General features: G+C 42.0%; 1 protein-coding gene across 1 annotated transcript in view; it reads left to right on the plus strand.

Moving 5' to 3' along the window:
- Positions 1-20,189, plus strand: part of LOC130843079 (antigen WC1.1-like) — a gene marked incomplete at its 5' end in the record, with an annotated part of 75,839 nt that extends 55,650 nt beyond the window's left edge. Inside the window, 12 exons of the mRNA XM_057719735.1 lie at positions 4,696-5,016; positions 13,514-13,606; positions 13,683-13,997; positions 15,101-15,415; positions 15,769-15,810; positions 15,902-16,216; positions 16,471-16,503; positions 17,069-17,206; positions 17,623-17,715; positions 17,997-18,075; positions 18,630-18,784; positions 20,044-20,189. Coding sequence (XP_057575718.1) covers positions 4,696-5,016; positions 13,514-13,606; positions 13,683-13,997; positions 15,101-15,415; positions 15,769-15,810; positions 15,902-16,216; positions 16,471-16,503; positions 17,069-17,206; positions 17,623-17,715; positions 17,997-18,075; positions 18,630-18,784; positions 20,044-20,189 — 2,045 coding nt within the window. The remainder of the gene's footprint in view (positions 1-4,695; positions 5,017-13,513; positions 13,607-13,682; positions 13,998-15,100; positions 15,416-15,768; positions 15,811-15,901; positions 16,217-16,470; positions 16,504-17,068; positions 17,207-17,622; positions 17,716-17,996; positions 18,076-18,629; positions 18,785-20,043) is intronic.
- Positions 20,190-20,536: the final 347 nt, after the last annotated feature.

The raw sequence follows: 20,536 nt of genomic DNA on the forward strand, positions 1-20,536 counted from the left end.
TTTACGCTACACTATTACTGCTAATACCTACCACTACTACACCACCAAATACCTGTACTGCATTCACTTACATGAACTTATTTGAGTGCACAACAATCTTATAAGGCGGAACACATTTTTTATCTCAAAAAATAGATGAGAAAACTGAGGGAAAGCAACATTAAATCACTTGCCTAAATGAGACAGGTGTAAGTGGTACAGGTATGATTTGAAGCCAAGCAGTTTTTCAGAGTCCTTGTCCCTATTGACTTTTTCCAAGTTGCAAATATACCCCTCAGTTTATTGTTTTCAGTTTACTTTTCCTTCATTTTTAGATTCTTGGAAGTTTCTGATATTAATCATCTATAAAACTTTCCATTTTTTTGTTTCTGCTTTCAGAGTGTTGATAGGAAGTTTCTCTACTTCAAGTTAAATTATTTCATCTTTATTTAAAAATTTTCAAACTATATGTAAATATTGCAATACTCAATGACTGTGTAAGTTGTTTTATTGTATCATAAGAAGTGGTATCTAATTTTATCTTATTTTTCCAATATGATTTCTTGCATTATATCTTTTTCTTTTCTCACTGATGTAAATCCACTTAAAAAACATGTTAAATTACACCATTTTCCTTATTTGCTTTTTGAAATTTATGTAGGCTTTCATTTCAGAAATGCTTATTGAGTTAAAGATGGGCTTGTTGGGGATTAAATCCATACCCTTTGTAGGTCACTAGCTGCTGAGGCCCTAGTGGTGATGAATGAAGTTCCCTGACCCATGAAGCTTGTAGTCTAGTGAGGCTGGGCACCGAAACAAAGATTTATAATAGACTCTGACAAGTGCCATCAGTCAGGACACCAGCAGGGTTAGTTAATCTATCTGGGAGAGGCAGAGAAGGGTCCCTAAAGAAATAAAGTTTAAACTGAGGCCATGCATTCGGGAAATGAAGTAGTTTATTGTTTACAATTTATGGTATTGTTAATAATGTATAGCATATAAATCCATGTATGCATACATATTTACTATATGTCACTTTTAAATAACATGATTTATTTTAAATAGTGTATTTCAACTATTAAAGACTGAGAAATAGTCTAAACTCCCATAACTATTATTCTTCCGTCAATTTTTTTCTGTATTTACAAAAAAAGTGGAGCCCCTCTGATATCATGCCCCCTATAACTGATAACCTCCTTCCCTGTGTAGTGAAGACGTTCTCCTGTCCTGCTGGCCTTTGTCCATACATGACCTTTGCTTCTGACTTGTAAGATTCCCTGTCCTATAAGTCATTGATGTCCCGGTCACTGACTCTGTGTTCTTTCTTGGGTCTAGTAGCAGGACAGTTTCAATAATTGTAGGACTGTGGGGTGCAGCCCAACAATACAACAGTGTATTTTTTGCTGATACTATTTAATTTTGATTGCATCCAAAACTCTACCCTTTTACTTCTCCCCCTATATTTTATGTGTTGGATGTCACAGTTTATCTATTTTTGTAATTTGTAATCATTAACAATTATACTTGTAGCTGTTTTTAGTACTTTTGTCCTTTTTCTAGGGTGAAGTATTTAACACACCATTGTATTATGGTATTAGGGGATTCTGAATCTGGCTGTATGTTTACCTTTACCTATACCTAGTGTGTCATATATATTTCATGTTACTAATTAGCTTCCTTTCATTTCAGCTTGATGAACTCCTGTCAGCATTTTATGTAAGCTGGCCTAGTGGTGATGATCTCCCTCGACTTTTGTTTGTTAGGGAAAGTATTTCTCCATCATTTCTGAAGGACAGTTTTGTTGGGAAAAGTATTCTTGGTTGGCAATTTCTTTCTTTTGGCACTTTGAATATATGATCTCATTCTCTCATGGCCTGCAAGGTTTCATTTGAGAAATCTGCTGATAGCCTGTGGGAGTTCCCTTGTATGATAGAAATGTTTTCTTCTCCTGCCACTTTTAATATTCTCTGTCTTTGGTTTTAGATGGTTTTATTAAAATATGTCTTGGAGAAGACTGTTTGGGTTGAAATTTTGTGGTGACTTATTAGCTTCATGAACTTAGATGTCTAAATTTCTCCCTAGGTTTGGGAAATGCTCAGCCATTATTTTCTAAAATAAGTTTTCTATCCCTTTCTCCCTCACTTCTTCTGGGACTACATGATGTATACTTTGTTTCTCTTAATGGTGTCCATGATTCCCATAGGTTTTCATTATTCCTTTTCATTCTTTTTTTCTTTTTGCTCCTCTGATTGGATAATTTCAACTGATCTCTCTTCTAACTCATTGATTCTTTTGCTTGGTCAAGTCTATTGTTGAAGCTCTGTTTTGAATTCTCTAGTTCACTCATTGTATTGTTCAGCTCCAAAGTTTCTGCTTAGTTTTTGTTTGTTTGTTTGCTTTTAATGTTTTCTATCTCTTTGAATCTCAGTGAATTTACATGTTCCCTTCAGATTTGGCCCGCTTTCCCTTCTTATTTTATCAGGTCTTTAATGCTTTTAAGATAATTTTTGGTAAATTAATTCTGCTTTTTATTTATTTTCAGCAGATGAGATAGCCTCAGTAATAGCCTACTATTACAGATAAAATCTCCTGGAGCTTTTTACAGTAATGAAATCATCTGCTTGTTTGTGTCACAAACTATATAAAAGCTACATGAAGGCAAGGACATTGTCTTATTATTTTCTGCCTTTACAGCACTTAAAAAGGACCTGCCTCTCCATAGATAATTTTAGTGTTAATAAAAGTAGCTTCTTGTGTGCTTTCAGGATCCTATTTCAATCCTTTGCTCTCAGCTCAATATCAGACTCCTAAAAAAATCTCTGAGTAAGCATCACAAGATGCCTCTCTCTTTCTACTGTCTCCTTTACCTTTTCCCCATTTATCTTTATTTCCTTTCTAGAACGACCCCTCCCCCCGCCCAGTTCTATAGACTGAACTATCTTCCTCCAAAATTTATATGTTGAAGCCCTACCTCCCACTGTGCCTGCATTTGGAGATAAGGGCTTTAGGAGGTAATTAAGGTTAAATAAGGCCATAAGGATGTGGCTCTAATCCAATAGGTGACATTATAAGAAGAGGAAGAGATTGATCTCCCTCCCCGTCTCTCTGTGTACATGTCCTGAGGAAAGGCCAGGTGAGCACACGGTGAGGTAGCAGTGGCCTGCAAGCCAAGAGAAGAGGTCTCAGAATGAACACTGCTTTGCCTTGAAATCTTGTAATTATAGCCTCCAGAGCTGTGATAAGATAAATAAATTTCTGTTGTTTAACCAGCCAATCTGTGGAATTTTGTGGTGGCCGCCTGCCTGAGCCGACTAACACATCAGGGCTCTTTTCCAGTTCAGCATTTCCCAAGATGTTTCCCTCTTTGATGCACCATTTCTATTTTCCAGAGTGAAAGCCTACGGGGCTAGGGGTAGACCTGAGCAGTGTGAGTGGTACCCCAGGGACTACATCTTGTTAGATTATAAGAAAAAGCCTCATTTCCTGACCCAAATTCAAAGCTAATGGAGATGATTCTAGGGCCTCAGGAAACTCACTTCTCTATTCCTGATAGGAAAGCAGAAGCCTAGGACACTGGATGAAAAACTGATGGGACAGGGAGAGGTGGTTTGGGTCCCAGTTCCAGGTGGGACCAAGCAGCAGAACTGGTCACACAGGAAGAAATCTCATCTGGATGAAGCAGTTAAGGCACTCATACAAATCTCCAGCTTGTTCATGCCTCTGTTTTCTGACTCAGAAGGGAAGCCCTATATTAGGTATATATTGCTCTGCAAAAAGTTATTGCCAAACTTGGCAGCTTAAGTCAACAAACACCTAGTATCTCACAGTCTCTGTGGTCAGGAATTGGCATGGCTTACCTGGGTCCTCTGACTGATGATCTCTTACAAGGCTACAATCATATGAAGGTTCAACAACCCCAACCTACTTACCTGGATGTTGGCAACATTCAGGCCTTGGTGGACTGTTTAACTGAGGGCATCAGTCCCTTGCTGGCTGTTGGCTAGAGGCCTCCCTCAGTCCTTGTCATGAGGGTCTCTCCATACACAGCTCCCAGCTTGGCAGCTGGCTTCCTCAGAGCAAGAGAGAGGGCAAGATAGTCACAAGGGAGAAACCAGGGTCGTCTTGAAACCTAATCTAAGTGACTTCTCACCACTTCTCCAGGTTCCACTTATTATGTGCATGTTACTAGATACATTCGAGTGTGGGCCTTACACAATGATGTGAACACCAGGTGGCAGGAATAACTGGGACATTTTAGTGCCTGCTTACCATAGTCCTTTGTTCCTAAGCTAGATGAGAGTGTTCCCTGAGGGACAGAGAAGGAGAGGGAACATTCCTTCCTGCATCATGGGCCATGAGCAATAACTGAGATGGGGAATCTGGGCCCCTAGTAGCCTTGGGCACATCTACGGGGAGGGCAGCATCCAGAGTCCTCTGAAGGCCTGTCCTGGTGACCCTGGAGGTGGGTTCTACAGGCTTGTGGGAAATACTTGGGTGCCTCCCTTCCCAGCTCCATGTTCAGTGATGCCACATTGGTAGCATAAAATTGGTCATGGTAGGAATCTTTACACCAGAGAAATCAACAAATGCTATACATTGGGGACTTCTTTTTTTCCCCTCAGAGAGCTCATTTTTTAATAATTACCAAAACACTATAGCATGGTCTCCTAAAGTCTCTCCTGTGTCTTGTGTTCTGTGTCTGTGTCTCTCTTGCAGCTCTGGAGCTGAGGCTGAAGGATGGAGGCCACCGCTGTGAGGGGAGAGTGGAAGTGAAGCACCAAGGAGTATGGGGCACAGTGAATGATTATCAATGGAGCTTGATGTCCGCAGCTGTGGTGTGCAAGCTGCTGGAGTGTGGAGCTGCTGTTGATGCTCCTGGAGGGGCTTATTTTGGGCCAGCAGTTGGCCCCATTTGGTTTTCCTCTGTTTCCTGCAAAGGGACAGAGTCATCCCTCTTTGACTGTACACATTCTGGTATCAAATCGTATCATAATTATGGCTTTTCCCACAACTGGGATGCTGGAGCAGTCTGCTCAGGTAAGGCCTGTCTGGTCTGGAAGGGGATCCCCAGCAGGAAAAGCCTCAATCTCAATCCCAGAATAACTATGAGAATATGGATCACAGACTTTAGAGCATCCTTGGGTGAAGACTCCAGTCACACAGTGATTCTTACAGTATTAGGTGCTCAACGGGGTGCAAGGGCTTGCTTGACCCTGGACAGTAAAGCCTGCAGACCTATTGGTCACTGGGCCCTTCAGGTCTTTATGGTGTGTTATTAGAGGCAGAGAGGTGAGGTCAAATGCTTCATACAGATGCAGCTGCTGGGTTGGACCTCTATGACTTTGTTTCATCATGGTAGCTGTTTTGTATTTGTTTATGAGATGGTCACTCAGGTGCAGCCAAAGAAGGGGACATAGGAGAGGTACCAAGAAACAAAGTTTATTATACTCACAGGTCTTAGGCAGAGTCATCACACAATATAAGGGGGTCACATGGGAGATGCACCAATAGACCAGGCTCAACCAAGCAGTGAGGACCCGAAAGAGGGAATGAAGATTCGTGGACAAGTGACTATACTGGGGGTCAGGGTGTAGTTACACAAGGAAAAGGCATGAGGGGATTTCACTGGTGCATTTCAATGTACTAGGTCACAGCCAGGGGAGGAGAAGAAGGGGGATTTGTGGCAGGGGCTAGTCTTATCACATTGGTGCACTTGGTCACCTGGGTGGGGTTCTCACATCCCACCTGTTGGGGATATTGAGGCTTCAGGAAAATATGAAGTTTTAAAATTTACACTATGGTAGCTTAAACAAAGCAAGTACAAAGGGCAATGAGGATAAGAGAAAGTGTAGTGAGTCATAAGAAGTGCTCAATACTGTCTAAGTGTATTTGACCTGTGCCAAGGTGGATGCAGTAAAGACAGCAGTGAAACTAGGGTGTGAGTGGATGGTCACAGAATCTGCCAGAGATGTTTCCAGTGTTTATCACAATGGTGGATGTGATGCCCAGGACTTTAATCCCATCAGAACAGCTGGAATTGAAGAAAATATTATCAGCTATCACAGTGAATTCCCAACTGTAGGTTGTTGGGTCTTAGGAAAAGGCCATTCCTTGTGATGGGATGGTGGAATGGGGGATCCCTGAGAATATAAGCAGTAGGTCCTTAGCAGCCCATAGCCAATGAGTTCTTTTATGTTATGTTGGGGAAGATCATTGGAAAAGTCATTTTTTCCAATCTCACCTTCAGCAGATTTTTGATGATACTAGTTGAGGTCCCTAAAAAGCAATTATTTTCATTTTACAGAGCTAGTTTATTGAGGTATGGTTGACATACAAAAAGATGTTCATGTTTAATGTATACAACTTCATGATTTTGGAGGTATGTATCCATTTGTGAATCCACTACCGCAGTCTATACCATAAACCTATTCATCTCCTCAAAAGGTTTCTTCCATCCTCTTTGCTATTATTATTAAAAATTATTTTCAAGGTTCATTTGAATTTCAGTTTGGATTTTTTTACAAAAAGTCTTTTCTAGCACTTTAGGTAACATTCCTTATTGTCACAATGTCCTAACTATGATTTTGACTGCAAATAAGCTTGTGGAAACAGTACACAGGGCCCTGCCTTATTTTGATAATTCAGCCTCTAAATAAAAATGGAGTGTGTGATGTTGGAACTTTGTGTGATATTGGAGTTTCTAACGATATCACTGTAAGATAATTGAAATCAAACTCTTGGAGTTTCTTCCTCTCAATTTTAGGAGTTGGGTTTGGAAGAGAAATTTCAGCCTCCGTAGTGGATTGGTGGAAGTGACAACCTGTGTTAGGAGAAATCCGGAGGTAGAAACAATGACCTGAGAAGAATGTAGAGGAGTTTTATGAAATAAAGAGGAGATTTCAGCGGGTTCAGGAGAAAGATTTGGGAGGGGCTTCACAACTTGAGAAGGACTGCAGTACTGAAGTGCACAATGGTGAGAGGATGAGGATGCAAGGATTGCAGGAGGGGAGGCTGGGATCAAGATGCATGTCACCTCGTACATTCACCACGGCTTCTGTGTTACACTTCCTTCCTGCTCTCATTCCTTCCCGCCCTCTCTTCGTTTGTCTTGATGTGAGAGTCATTTCTGAGCTCTGTGGAAGAGCTGGCATTTGAAGGCTGCAATTTTCTTAGTGGGAAGTTTTTATAATATGGATTCTATTTCTTTAGCAAATATAAGACTACTGAGATTTTCCAATTTTTGGGGGGTATCAGTTTAGGGTAAGTTGTGTTTTTTAAGTAATTTGTTTTCAAGGACTCAGCACATTTTATATAAAATTTTCAAATTAGGATAAAATTAGTTAATATCTCATTTCTTTCACTTTTTTATTTAATTTTTAAAAATTATTTATTTACTTATTGGCTGCATTAGGTCTTTCTTGCTGCACACAGGCTTTCTGTAGTGGTGGAGAGCAGGGGATACTCTTCACTGCAAGCCCTCTCTTGTGGCGGAGCATGGGCTCTAGGCGCACAGACTTCAGTAGTTGCGGCATGCAGGATCTGTAGTTGTGGCATACAGGTTAGTTGCTTTGCAGCATGTGGGATCTTTCCAGACCAGGGCTGGAACCCGTGTCCCCTGTATTGGCAGGTGGATTCTTAACCACCAGGGAAGTCCCTCGTTTATTTTCTTTCATTTTATTTATTTATTCATTTATTTATTTATTTATTTATTATCTGCATGGGTCTTCATTGCTGCACAGGGGCTTTCTCTAGTTGTGGTGAGTGGGTGTTACTCTTCATTTTGGTGCACGGGCTTCTCATTGCAGTGGCTTCTCTTGTTTTGGAGCATGAGCTCTAGGCGTGCAGGCTTCAGTAGTTGTGGCACATGAGCTTAGTTGCTCCACAGCATGTGGGATATTCCCGGCCCAAGGATCAAACCCATGTTCCCTGAATTGGCAGGCAGATTCTTAACCACTGCCCCACCTGGGAAGCCCACTTCATTTCTCTTAAATGTTGGGAAGATCCACAATGATATTCCCCTTTTCATTCCTGGCATTGTTAATTCATGTTTTCTCCTATTTTTTCTTGATTGCTTGCTTGATTCCTTTTAAAAGAATAATCATTGACGCTATTGTATTTCTTTATTGTATATTTCCTTTCTATTTCATTGATTTCTGTTCTTAGTTTTCATTTCTCTTTTTTTTCTGCTTGTGATTTGCTGTTACTTCTGTAGATTTTTGAGATGAAATCTTAGATCATTTATATTCAGTTTTTTCTATTCTAATGAATAAATCAAGGAAGCGTCAAGACTCTAATTGCTCATTCAGTTGTAGCCCACTAATTTTGATAGTTCATAATATATTTTGTATTTTATCATCATGAAATGTTTCTTCTTTTTCTTTGTATATACCATTTTTTTAATAGCCGTACTTTGTATGATGCTAACACAGACACTACATCTTTCTTTGATGAGTGCTTGCAAGTTACATCTTTTTTACCTTTAATATGTTTTTATTTTTGTATTTAATGTATCTATGTTTTTGTAGAGGGCATATAGTTTTGTTTTACTTTTATCCAGTCTGATCATCTTGGTTTTATTTGAAGTGTTTAAATTATTTAAATTTAAAGAATTATTGATTTAGTTGTTTAGGTCTACTAGCCTATTTGTTCTATATTTTCTGTGTTCCTATTTTAATCTGATTATTTTTACTATAATATATTATTTACTCTATGGGTTTATTAGCTATATCACCTGTTAAGAGTTTACCATAATGTTGAAATTATTATTCTTCAATCACATCTTACCTTCAGATAATATTATGTCCCTTAACATATAACATCAGACCTTACTGTAGTACACTTCCATTTCCCTGTTCTTGTCATTTGTGCTATCTTTGTCATACATTTTACTCACAAATTTATTATAAATCTTATAACATGTTGGTGTTCTTTTTGCCTTATTCTGTTATTTCAAAAATGAGAAAAAGTTTCTATATTTACCCACAGAATTATCATTTAGAACAGTCTTTATAGCTTTGGGTAGATCCAAAGTTTCATCTGTTGTCATTTTTCTTTAGCTTGAAGACCTTTCTGTAACATTTTGTGTAGTGTGTGTCTGGTGGCCTCAAATTCTATTGTCTCTTCTTTATCTGAAAACAGTTTGATTTTCATTCAGTTTTGAAGGGTATTTCCACAGGTGACTGAATTCTAGGTTAGCAATTTTCCCCACAGTACTTTAAGGACGTTTTTACATTGTCATCTGACTAGCATTGCCTCTAACAAAAAGTCAGTAATACTTATTTTTTTCCCTTGTATATAATGTGTCAGTATTTCCTGGCTGCTTTTAGGTTATTTTGTTTCTTTGCTTGTTTATCGCTGGCTTTCAGCAATTGCATTATCAAATGCTCTGGTGTGGTTTTCTTTACGTTTATCTTGTTTTAGGTTTGTTTAGCTTCTTAGATCAGTGGGTTTATAGTTTTCATTAAATGGAAAAATTCCATCCATCATTTAAAGCTATTTTTCTACTCATTCCTTATTCTGAGTCTCCAAATACACACATTTTTTTTACATGATTTAATAGTATCCCAAATGCCATTGAGTTTCCATTTGTATTTTCTTGCCTTTTTCCCCTCTCTGCTTCAGCTTGAATAGTCTCTATTGCTATGTGCTTAATTTCCCAATTCTTTTATTTTGCTGTGTCTAATCTCTTTTTAAGTTGAGATAATTTTTCTTTTTTAAAAAATGTTTTCTTTCTTATTCTTTTCCCATTATTTATTTTTTTAATATACTTTTTAAAGGTATTTATTTATTTATTTATTGGCTGTGTTGGTTTTCTGTTGCTGCACACGGGCTTTCTTTATTTGCAGCGAGCAGGGGCTACTCTTTGTTGTGGTGCTGAGGCTTCTCAGTACAGTGGCTTCTCTTATTGCAGAGCACGGGCTCTAGGCACACAGGCTTCAGTAGTTGTGGCACGTGGGCTCAGTAGTTGTGGCTTGCAGGCTCTAGAGTGCAGGCTCGGTAGTTGTGGTGCATGGGCTTAGTTGCTCCGTGGCATGTGGGATCGTCCCGTACCAGGGCTGGAATCCATGTCCCCTGCATTGGCAGGGGGATTCTTAACCACTGTGCCACCAGAGAAGTCCAAATCCAGATAATATTTTGTTCCATATATTGATTTCTTCCATTTTAGGAGTTCCATTTGGTTATTTTTTTCTAGTTTTTTTCTGTTGGCTTTATCTTTGTGCTTCATTAAGCATATTTGTATTAGTGGCTTATGACCTTGGCAGCCAATTCAATAATCTCTGTAATTTCTGAATCTGTTTTTTGTGATCTCTCTTTTAAAAATTTTGTTATGAGTTACATTTTTCTTTTTCAAAAGGTCTTGTATTTTTTTGGTTGGATATTGGGCAGTCTTTTAACAGAAATAATTCTAGCAATAAATAATCAGAATACACACCGAAATCAGGTAATTGTGCTTGATGAATTAAAATTTTTTTTCATTGATTTATGTTTCATTCTCTTCAAAATATGTTCCTTGGATGACAAAATGATGAATTTTTATTTTGGTTTCCCTCCTTTAGTGTCAAAACTCCCTGTGATCCCACCTTCCTTGCCACAAACCCCACCTACACTGTACTTTTACGGCCGTTGCTTCCTTTTTTTCATTTTCTTTTCATCTATTTGTATCTTAACTTCTCATTTTATTTGCTCGTCTGAAGTGGGAGAAATGGGAAAGGATGACAGGGTTTGATGGTATATGGGGGAACAGAAGGTGATAAAATACACTAAAAACTTATTTAAGTGTTTTATGTCCTTTATTCATATTGAGGCTTTTATAACTCAGAACTCTCCAAATTAGGGCTTACTTGCTTTCTGCTTCCTTCCTCTTACTCTGTCTGTCTGTCTGTCTGTCTCTTTTTTTTTTTTAGCAGCATGCCATCTTTCAAAATTATGAAACATTTATGAATGAAATTAAAGGAGATACAGATAAATGAAAAGGCACCCTTTGTTCATGGATTGGAAGAATCACTACTGTTAAAATGTCTATTCCACTCAAAGTGCTCTGCAGATTTGATGTAATCTCTATCAAAATCCCAGCTGCACTTTTTTTTAGAGTGTTCAGATTTATGTTTTGACACGTGTATACACTTGTGAAATCAAGATACTGAACATATCCATCACCCCAAAAGATTCCTTGTGTCCATTTGTACATCCGCTCCACCTCCACCTTCCCAGGCAAGCATTTATCTACTTTTTGTCACTGTATATTATTTTTAATTTTCTAAAATTTTATACAAATGGACTCATACAGAATATATTCTTTTTTGTCTGGCTTTTTTCAACACAGATAAATTATTTGGAGATTTATTCATGTTGTATAAATCAGTAGTGCATTCCTTTTTATTGCTGAGTAGTGTTCAACTGTATGGATGTATCACAGTGTATCCATTCATCCCTTGTGAACACTTGGTTTATCATCAGTTTTTGGCAGTTACAAATAAAGCCACGATGAGCAGTCTTTATATGGAGTATAATTGATTTTCTTTTAAGTAAACACTTAGGAGTGGAATAGCTGGATCATATGATAGGTGTATTGTTTAATGTTTTAAGAAACTGTCAAACTGTTCTTTAAATTTAAAAATTTTAATTTTAAATTTTACATTGGCACTAGCACTATAAGAGTTCATTTACATCCCCATCAATGTTTGGTCAGTCAACTTTAGCCCTTCTAATAGATCAGTAATGGTATTTACTGTGTTTTTTAAGAAATTTATTTTATTATTATTATTTTTATATGTCTTTATTGGAGTACAATTGCTTTACAATGTTGTGTTAGTTTCTGCTGTATAACAGTGAATCAGCTATACGTATACATATATCCTCATATCCCCTCCCTCTTGAACCTCCCTCCCACCCTGCCTATCCTACCCCTCTAGGTCATCACAGAACATCAAGTTGATCTCCCTGAGTGGCACTTTTTATAGAAATAGAAAGAAATCTTAAAATACAATCTAAATATGTTTAATTTCCATATGTTTATGAAGTTTTCTGTTTTCTTATCATTATTGACTTTTAGTTGCATTCCACTGTGGTCAGAAAATATACTTGGAATGATTCCAATCTTCTTAATTTGTTAAGAGTTGTTTGTCACTGAGCGTGTCATCTATTCTGGAAAATATGCCATGTGTGCTTGAGAAGAATGCATATTCTTCTGCTGTTGGGTAAATGTTCTATATGTATATCTGTTAGTTCCCTTTGGTCTATAATGTTGTTCTGGTCTGCTGTTTCCTTTTTGATTTTCTGCCTGAATGACCTATCAATTATGGAGAGTGGCATGTTGAAGTCTTCTACTATTACTGTATTGCTTCTACTTCTCCCTCAAGAGCTGTCCATGGTGCCTTGTATATTGAGGTGTTTTATTTTGGGTATATATATATATATTTATATACATATATCTGTAATTGTTATATCTTTCTGTTGAACTGACCCTTTTATCATTACCTCTCTTATGACAGCTTTTGACTTAAAGTCTCTTTTGCCTGACTTTGATCTCTTTTGGTTATTTGCATGGATTGTCTCTTGCCACATATTCACCTCCAGTCTATGTATGTCATGAAATCTAAAGTGAGCCTCTTGTAGGCAATATGTAGTTGTGTCTTTTTTTTTTTTTTTAAATCCACTCAGGTACTCTACATATTTCAGTTGGAAAGTTTAGTACATTTACATTTATAATCATACTGAAAGGGAAGGAGTTACATTGCCATTTTGCTAATTGTTTTCTGTCTGTTTTACACTTCTCTAGTTCCTGCTTTCTGTTTTTTTCTTTGTGGTTTGGTGACTTTTCATGATGGTATGCTTTGACTATTTTCTTTTTATCTTTGTGTATGTACTATACTTTTTATTGTAGTTATGATAGAACTTGTATCAAGCATTTTATAATTATGGCAGTCTGTAACAGAAGTGCAGTGTTATTAAGAAAACAACTACAAAATCATGCAGAACTACATTTTATTCCTCCCCCAGACTTTAAGTGATTGATGTCAGAATTAACTTCTTTATATATTCTGTTTCCATCAACAACTCTCTGTGATTATAGTTTTTCTTATTCTGTATCAGCCTTGGCTGATCTTGAATTGTGTTTTGTGTTCTCTGAGGCCTGTGTGTCTGGCAAAATCTCTGATGAGCTTTTCAGAGTCTCAGCTATTACCTTTGAATTGACAAAGTCCTCAGGGAAGTGGCTTACCTTTCCCTTTACTTCTCTCTGAGAGCTTGGCTCCAAAAATGCTCACTGGCTTGGTAGTTCTACAATCATATTAAAAGTACTGATACTTTCTTGTTTTTCTAAAGTCATTCTTGGTGCAATGGTTGACTTAAAACAGGAATTGTGGTATTGTTAGAAGCAGAACTCTCTGTGCAGAAGGTGAACTCTAAAATTATGATAACTTTACTGCTAAGTTACAGCTTTCATCTCAGAACCCATCACTAGGTCATTATTTAGCTTGATTCAATTTCCTCTTCTTCAGCCCTCCCAATCACTTGATCATTCCTTTTTCTGCAGGAAACCAGACCCAGGTGCTGCCCCAATGCAACCACTCCCTGTCTGAACTAGCAGGATCTGCAGCCTCAGAGGAGAGCCTCGCCAGTTGCTCAGGTGAGGGTCCCACAGGACCAGAGGACCCTTCTCATCCCTGTGTCAAGGCCCCATTGTCCCATTTCTCTCTCCTCAGACAGCAGACAGCTCCGCCTGGTGGACGGGGGCAGTCACTGCGCCGGGAGAGTGGAGATCCTTCACCAGGGCTCCTGGGGCACCATCTGTGATGATGGCTGGGACCTGGACGATGCCCACGTGGTGTGCAGGCAGCTGGGCTGTGGAGAAGCCCTCAGTGCCACAGGGTCTGCTCATTTCGGGGCGGGATCAGGGCCCATCTGGCTGAATGACCTGAACTGCGCAGGAAATGAGTCCCACGTGTGGGGGTGCCCTTCCCAGGGCTGGGGGCGGCACAACTGCAGACACAAGGAGGATGCGGGGGTCACCTGCTCAGGTGTGTGCTGCACATTGTCCACAGGCTGGGGCAGGGGGTGGGGGCATGGAGGAGGGGGGTTCTGAGCCCTGAGGGAGAGTTGTTGAAAGGGCCAGAGAAGGATGCTTCCTCCCATGCAGCCTGTCTTCCTAGTAGATGTGAAGATTATATGCTTTCACTTCCTCCTGCAGCAGCTGAGGTTCTGGTCCCTTCTTCTCAGCAATATTTCCTGGCAGAGCCATTTTTTAAGTTTCCACTTGAAAGCAGGTTTCTCTCTTCAGTTACCTATGGTACTAAAATATTGAGATCCTATTGGTATTTTAATGTAATTGATTTTAAAAAGCACGAATTTATTATTTACAGTTCTGTATGTTAGAAGAATGGCAAGGGTCTTAGTGGGCTAACATCCAGGTGTCCACAGGGCTGCGTTCTTGCTGGAGGCTCTGAGGAGGATTCCTTTTCCCAGCCTCTTCTAGTTTCTAAAAGTGCCCTGCATTCCTTGGCTCAGAGCCCTCTTTCTTCCTCTTCAGACAGAAAACAGTGACTCTTCTGACTGTTCTTCCTTAGTCACATTTCCCTCTGACTGGAGCTGGGAAAGGTTATCCATTTCTAAGGATAGTGGGTCTAAGGATGTGATTAGACTGGGCTCATGTGGTTAATCCACAGTATTCCAGCTGAATCTCAGCATCCCAAACCTTATGTTCATCATATTTTTAAAGTGATTTGTGACAGGTAAGGTAACATATTCACAGGTTCCTGGGATTGGGATGTGGACATTTGTGTGTCCATTATTCTGCCTCCCTCCCCAATATCCACACCACATCCCTTTCACACACTCTTTTAGAGGTTTTGTTGGGAAGCAGGATTCTGCTTCCCCTCCCTGCAAAGTTCACACCCAGTTGGTCTTCCTCTCAGGTCGTATCCATTACATCATTGTGATAGAAATAGGAAAAGAGTATAAATGTACAAAATCAAGAAAAAAGGGAGGCAAATTTCAGTCTTGTTCCCTAGTGGGTGTCTCCTCATCTGGGTCAGGGATGAGTGTCACAATTTCTGGGAGAGAGGGAAACCCAGAGCACTGAGTGGAGGGCTCACTGTGTCCTGTTTCCCCCTTTCAATCTCAGAGTTCCTGGCCCTCAGGATGGTGAGCGAGGACCAGGAGTGTGCTGGGTGGCTGGAAGTTTTCTACAACGGGACCTGGGGCAGTGTCTGCCGCAGCCCCATGGAAGACATCACCTTGTCCATCATCTGCAGACAGCTTGGCTGTGGGGACAGTGGAACCCGCAACTCTTCTGTTGCTCTTAGGGAAGGTTCTAGACCCCGGTGGGTAGATGGAATCCAGTGTCGGAAAACGGATGCCTCTCTCTGGCAGTGTCCTTCTGATCCTTGGAAATACAGTTCATGCTCTTCAAAGGAGGAAGCCTATGTCTTGTGTGCAGGTGACTTACTGTCTCTTTCTGTGTGTCTGTCACAAACTTGTAGGATGTTGTTAGTGTGATTTTATATTTTCCAGTCAAAGTGATTAGTTTCAGTTGAGTCTAAAACATGTATGTGTGTGCATCTGTGTATGTGTGTGTTTGTATTTGTTGTGGGCTGTGGAGACAAGTAAACAAGTAAATAGATAATTTGTGTTAGTGATAAGATGCAGTGGATGTCTCAGGCCATTACATAATGAGGCCTCTGTTTTCACTTGTCATTTGTACTGAGCCAAGGCCCTTAGATAATTTTGTTTGGGGACAAGACCAGCTCCAGCTGCCCCTGATCCAGCACTTCCCATTGTTTGCTCCTGCAGGAAGGAGACCTAAGAGCTGTCCAACTGCGGCCCCCTGCACAGGTACACCAGCCCCTCTCTCCTCCCCTGTGACTCTCAGGGGCTCCTTCCTTGCCATCAGGGGCAGTAACAGGTGGTACTGCTGTCTTTTCAGACAAAGACAAGATCCGACTCAGGGGAGGGGACAACGTGTGCTCAGGGAGGGTGGAGGTCTGGCACAGAGGCTCCTGGGGCACAGTGTGTGATGACTCCTGGAGCCTGGCAGAGGCCGAGGTGGTGTGTCAGCAGCTGGGCTGTGGCCACGCCCTGGAAGCCGTGCGGGACGCGGCATTTGGCCCTGGAAATGGGAGCATCTGGCTGGATGAGGTGCAGTGCGGGGGCCGGGAGTCCTCCCTGTGGGACTGTGCTGCGGAGCCCTGGGGGCAGAGCGACTGCAAGCATGAGGAGGATGCTGGCGTGAGGTGCTCTGGTGAGTGGAGGGGCTTGGGATGTGGTCTGGTTGAGCTGGGGCAGCGCTGGGGCAATGGGCTGGGCTGGGGTGTGGTGGGATTTGTATTCAGAAAGCACCCAGGAGCTGTAGCTCTGATCTTGGACGGGGGAGCTGGGAGGACTCAACACTGATGCTGTGGTGACTGAGGGGTGATTTCAGGGCTCAGGAGGGAAGAAGGGCTGCCCTGCATCCTGGCCAATTCCCGTGCTCCAAACTTCTGTCTTTCTATTTAGGTGGAAGAGCAACTTTGCCCCCCACTCGAGCAGGTACTGTGCCATGATCCACGGGCAGGGGAGATATTCAGATCCCTGGGACCTGCTGTGTGGACTCTCTGACAGAATTAGCCACTCAGGAAAGGAAAGATCCTGAGAAACCAGGGCATTTTCCTTGGGAAACTCCCCCTGCCTTGGTTCACGGGACCAGAAATTTCTCATGTCCATGGGCCAAGGGAGGCTGGTTCCTGTGCTGCAGGATCTAAGGCTTTCCTACCTGCCCACGAGGGTCGCTCCTCATCAACAAGGTGCTGGTCCCAGGGCTTGTTCGATGCTCTGGTCTTCTGAAGCAGAAGGAAAGGAGTGAAGCTGGGAGCCTGGTCCTCAGAGGCTGTCTCAGCAGGGAGGCTCGCTGATAATCTCTGGCTCTCCCTCTGCCCACACTGGCTAGAGCTGAGTTGAATCATCTCAGGACAAGACCTGGGGGAGCCCAGTCACTGTCAGTGCAGTTGTGTCTGAGGCTGGGATTTCATTGTCCAGAGCTCCCTGCAAATGCTGGCATAGGGAGTTTCCGTGTGTCCAGGACCTTCACCAAACCCTCTTGCCTTGTTCTCCTTAGGGACTAGACCAGAATCAAATCCTGTTCCTGACATCTTCTCCCTGCCTGGGATCCTCTGCCTTATCCTGGGGGCCCTTCTCTTCCTGGTCCTCATCATCCTGGTGACTCAGCTGCTGAGATGGAGAGCAGAGCGCAGAGGTGGGTTGCAGGGGGTACTGAGTACCATGGAAAGTGTGTGGAGACAGGAAATGGGGCCAGGTGTGAGGAGGGGAAACCTGGGCCAGGTCTCTCTTCTTACCCCCATGAATCTGCAGAACTCCATCTGCTGCATCTTAAACTCTAAGGGCTGAATATACAGAGGTTCTTAGGATTGGGTTGTGAACACTCATAAGTCATGGCCTCTTCTGTGAGACCAGAAAGAGTCAGGGTTGAGCTGTGGGTTCGGGGTCACACAAGGGCAGAAGGAGCAGACAAGGTGCATGGGGTGGGAGACTCTGCAGAGGTCCCAGCAGCCCTGAGGGTTTTTCTACACATGAGCCTCGGGGAGATGGAGGGTTAGCCTGCTTGTTCAGGGTGTCTAGGGTGCAGTCTCTAACCTGCTGGTGGTTTCTCAGCCTCACCCAGTGTAGAAGATTCTCTTGCTGAGGCCGTGTACGAGGAGCTTGATTACCTTGTGACAGCGAAGGAGCATCTTCTGGGCAGCACAGGTGGGTGTCTCTGTCCTGTCCTCCTGGGACCTCTGGTTGTCAGCCACAACTGGCTGTGAGCTGTTTTCCCAGCATCTTCAGACCCCACATCTGCCCCAGGTTCACAGCGGCAGACCCTCCAAAGACAGCAGGATGGCCTCTCCGGAGCCCCTGTGAGCTCCCAGCCTCCCTCTACAGGGCAGGAGCCAAGCCTGTCCCCCATTTCTTCTCAGCCTTAACACAGGTCCCGTGGGTGTGGGGAGGGTCATTCTGTTTGTTGTGTGATGTTTTCCCCACACTAGGGTTCCCGTCAGATGACCTGGTGACTAAACTGCCATATTACACCGGAGATGGTGAGGACCACGGTGACTATAGATGTGCTGCAGGTAGTAGAGGTGGACCTGCCTCACTGGGTATTGGCGGTAGGAAAATTCCCCTGATAGGGATGAGATCCAAGGGGAACAATCTTCCTTTGGGACTAGAGGGATCCCTTGTTTCCAGATGAGGTCTGTCCTCCCCTTTCTCTGGCTTTTCTGTGATGTCTCATGTTGGGGCTGGGCTCTCTGTGTCCAGAATGACCCTCATTCAGTCACAACAAGCCCACATTGTTTTAAAAAATAATATCTGGGAAGCATAATTTGTCAAAATATTTTAATACTGCTCATTGGTGTAAGTGTTGCTTTGAGATATGTAGTTTTTTAAAATATCTTTATTAGTTTGAGATTTGTAGTTTTAATAAAGAAATACTGAGATTTAAAAAATCATATTTTGGTTTATGGGCACATCAAAATGAAATACAGCTTTAGGAAAAAATCTCTTGAAACAAGGAGTGAGTGATGTCTCTACTTCACTGTTCAGAAACTCTGGGTAATAAGGGATCGTAGGTATTTCCCAAACCGACCCATCTACTGTGCTTTCACCTGAACCCCTTGTCTTCCCTTGGAACCCCCAGATGAGAGGAATGATGCCCCTGGTGAGGGTTATGATGATGCTGAAGAGGTACCCGTGCCTCGGGCTCCTGCTGCTTCTATGATGAGCCAGGGGGACCTGCCCCCAGAGGAGGAGGATGGGATGAGGGCCTCTCAGACAGGTGAGTGGGGTTAGCTGATCTCCTGTAATCTTTGGTCTCTGTCCTGGAAAGGGTGAATTTGAGCTCTCAGTGCCCATCCTTCCTGGAGATTCCAAATTTGGATGACCTCATGTGTGTGACAGCATCACCTCTAACATACGCCATCTTTAATGCTGCAAGACACCTTGGGAGGGAGGAATCACTCTGTTATTGGGGTCTGTGTCTCCAAATTGTGCAACGTAAATGTATCACTTTATGTGTGATGTGCTTGCATTAAGACTTATAGATTAGGGAATTTCCTGGTGGTCCAATGGTTAGGACTCTGAGCTTTCACTGCCAGGGCCTGGGTTCAATCCTAGCGGGAGGAGGGCAGCGACTAAGATGTGGCACCACTGCCAAAAAAAAAAAAAGCGAAAGACTTCATAGATTAATTGAGCATATTTACTGACTCCAAAAATGGAACAACTATTTTGATAGCATCTTTGTGTTGTCTCGTACATGAAAGGAAGTTAGAGGTTTAAAAAAAGATACTGCAGTATTAGAATTTGTGAAGCATTTTGATAATTGAAGCTGCGCTCTGTTCACCTGTTGTCACTAACATGTACAAAGTCTATGATATATGGTGACCTTAAATATAAGCCATGGTGATGGATCATAGGCTCAGAATTTGTGGGCAGCTAACGGCAAATCTGCTCCAGATGTTTCAGTGGCCAGGAGAAAGCGCTCATTCTCTGGAAAAGAGTAATTCTCCATCTGAGGGCCTGTGTGGTGCCTGGGAGGGGCCATCTGTGGATGCTGCCTGTGATAGTATTTGTGGGCATTTGGGAACACAAGTCAAGGCGACTAAGAGCAGAGTTGGATTGTCAGTGAGGAACTGAGATTTTTCCTGTCTCTGGTCTTCCTCTCATTCTAAATTCACATCTGTCATTTGTGAAAGGAGAAAATCTTAAATTTGTTTTTATGATTCTTCCCATTCTTTGGGCCATCTCCTTGCAGATTGTATAAGCCAGGAAGCAGGTCTTCACAGAGCTCCTGTGTTGGCCACAGATGTCTTATTATCCACAGATTCCCAGAAAAGCTGAGGCCCCAGATCCAGATCCTGATAGGACAGCCCTGACATATCTGTGCTGTAATTGATGTGAAATAGCCTGAGCCCCGCTGAGCACAACCTGGGTCCCCAGGGATGCTTTGTCACCACCACTTACTTGACTTGCTTCCACCACAGGGCCTGTCTGGTCCCTTTGTCTCAGTTCTAATCAAACTTCTCTCTGCTATTTCAGGCTCTTCTCTCTGCTTCTCTAGAGAGGCAGCTGATCCTGGGAAAGGAGAAGAGAGCCCCTGGCTGCTCCAGGGAGAGAGAGGGGACCCTGGGTATGATGACGTTGAACTAAGTGCCCCTGAAACAGCCACAGTGGCTTTCTCATGATGTTATATTAAATGTGAGATGAGGCCCCAGATATTCTAACTGCCTATATTCCAATAGAGTGTTGCTGATCTGTAATTGGGTTATATGGAAATTGCTGAAAATGAAATGTTTTGAATAAAATAACTTTTTGCTTTGTTGATAATTTAATGTTTCATGTCAAATGAGGATTGGTCCTCAAAGGAAATGCAAGGTGAGTAAGCTAACTTTTTCTTTCACCTCCCTCAAAGGCTAATGAAGGCATGACTTCGCCCAAGCTCAGAAATTCTCCAGGTCACTCTTATTTAGACAAAGAACTCTAAACTTGGTCCACACTCACACCCTCATTCCTAACAAAACAAACTCATGGA

This window comes from Hippopotamus amphibius, unplaced genomic scaffold (assembly GCF_030028045.1).
Source record: "Hippopotamus amphibius kiboko isolate mHipAmp2 unplaced genomic scaffold, mHipAmp2.hap2 H_2, whole genome shotgun sequence".
Lineage (NCBI taxonomy): Eukaryota > Metazoa > Chordata > Mammalia > Artiodactyla > Hippopotamidae > Hippopotamus > Hippopotamus amphibius.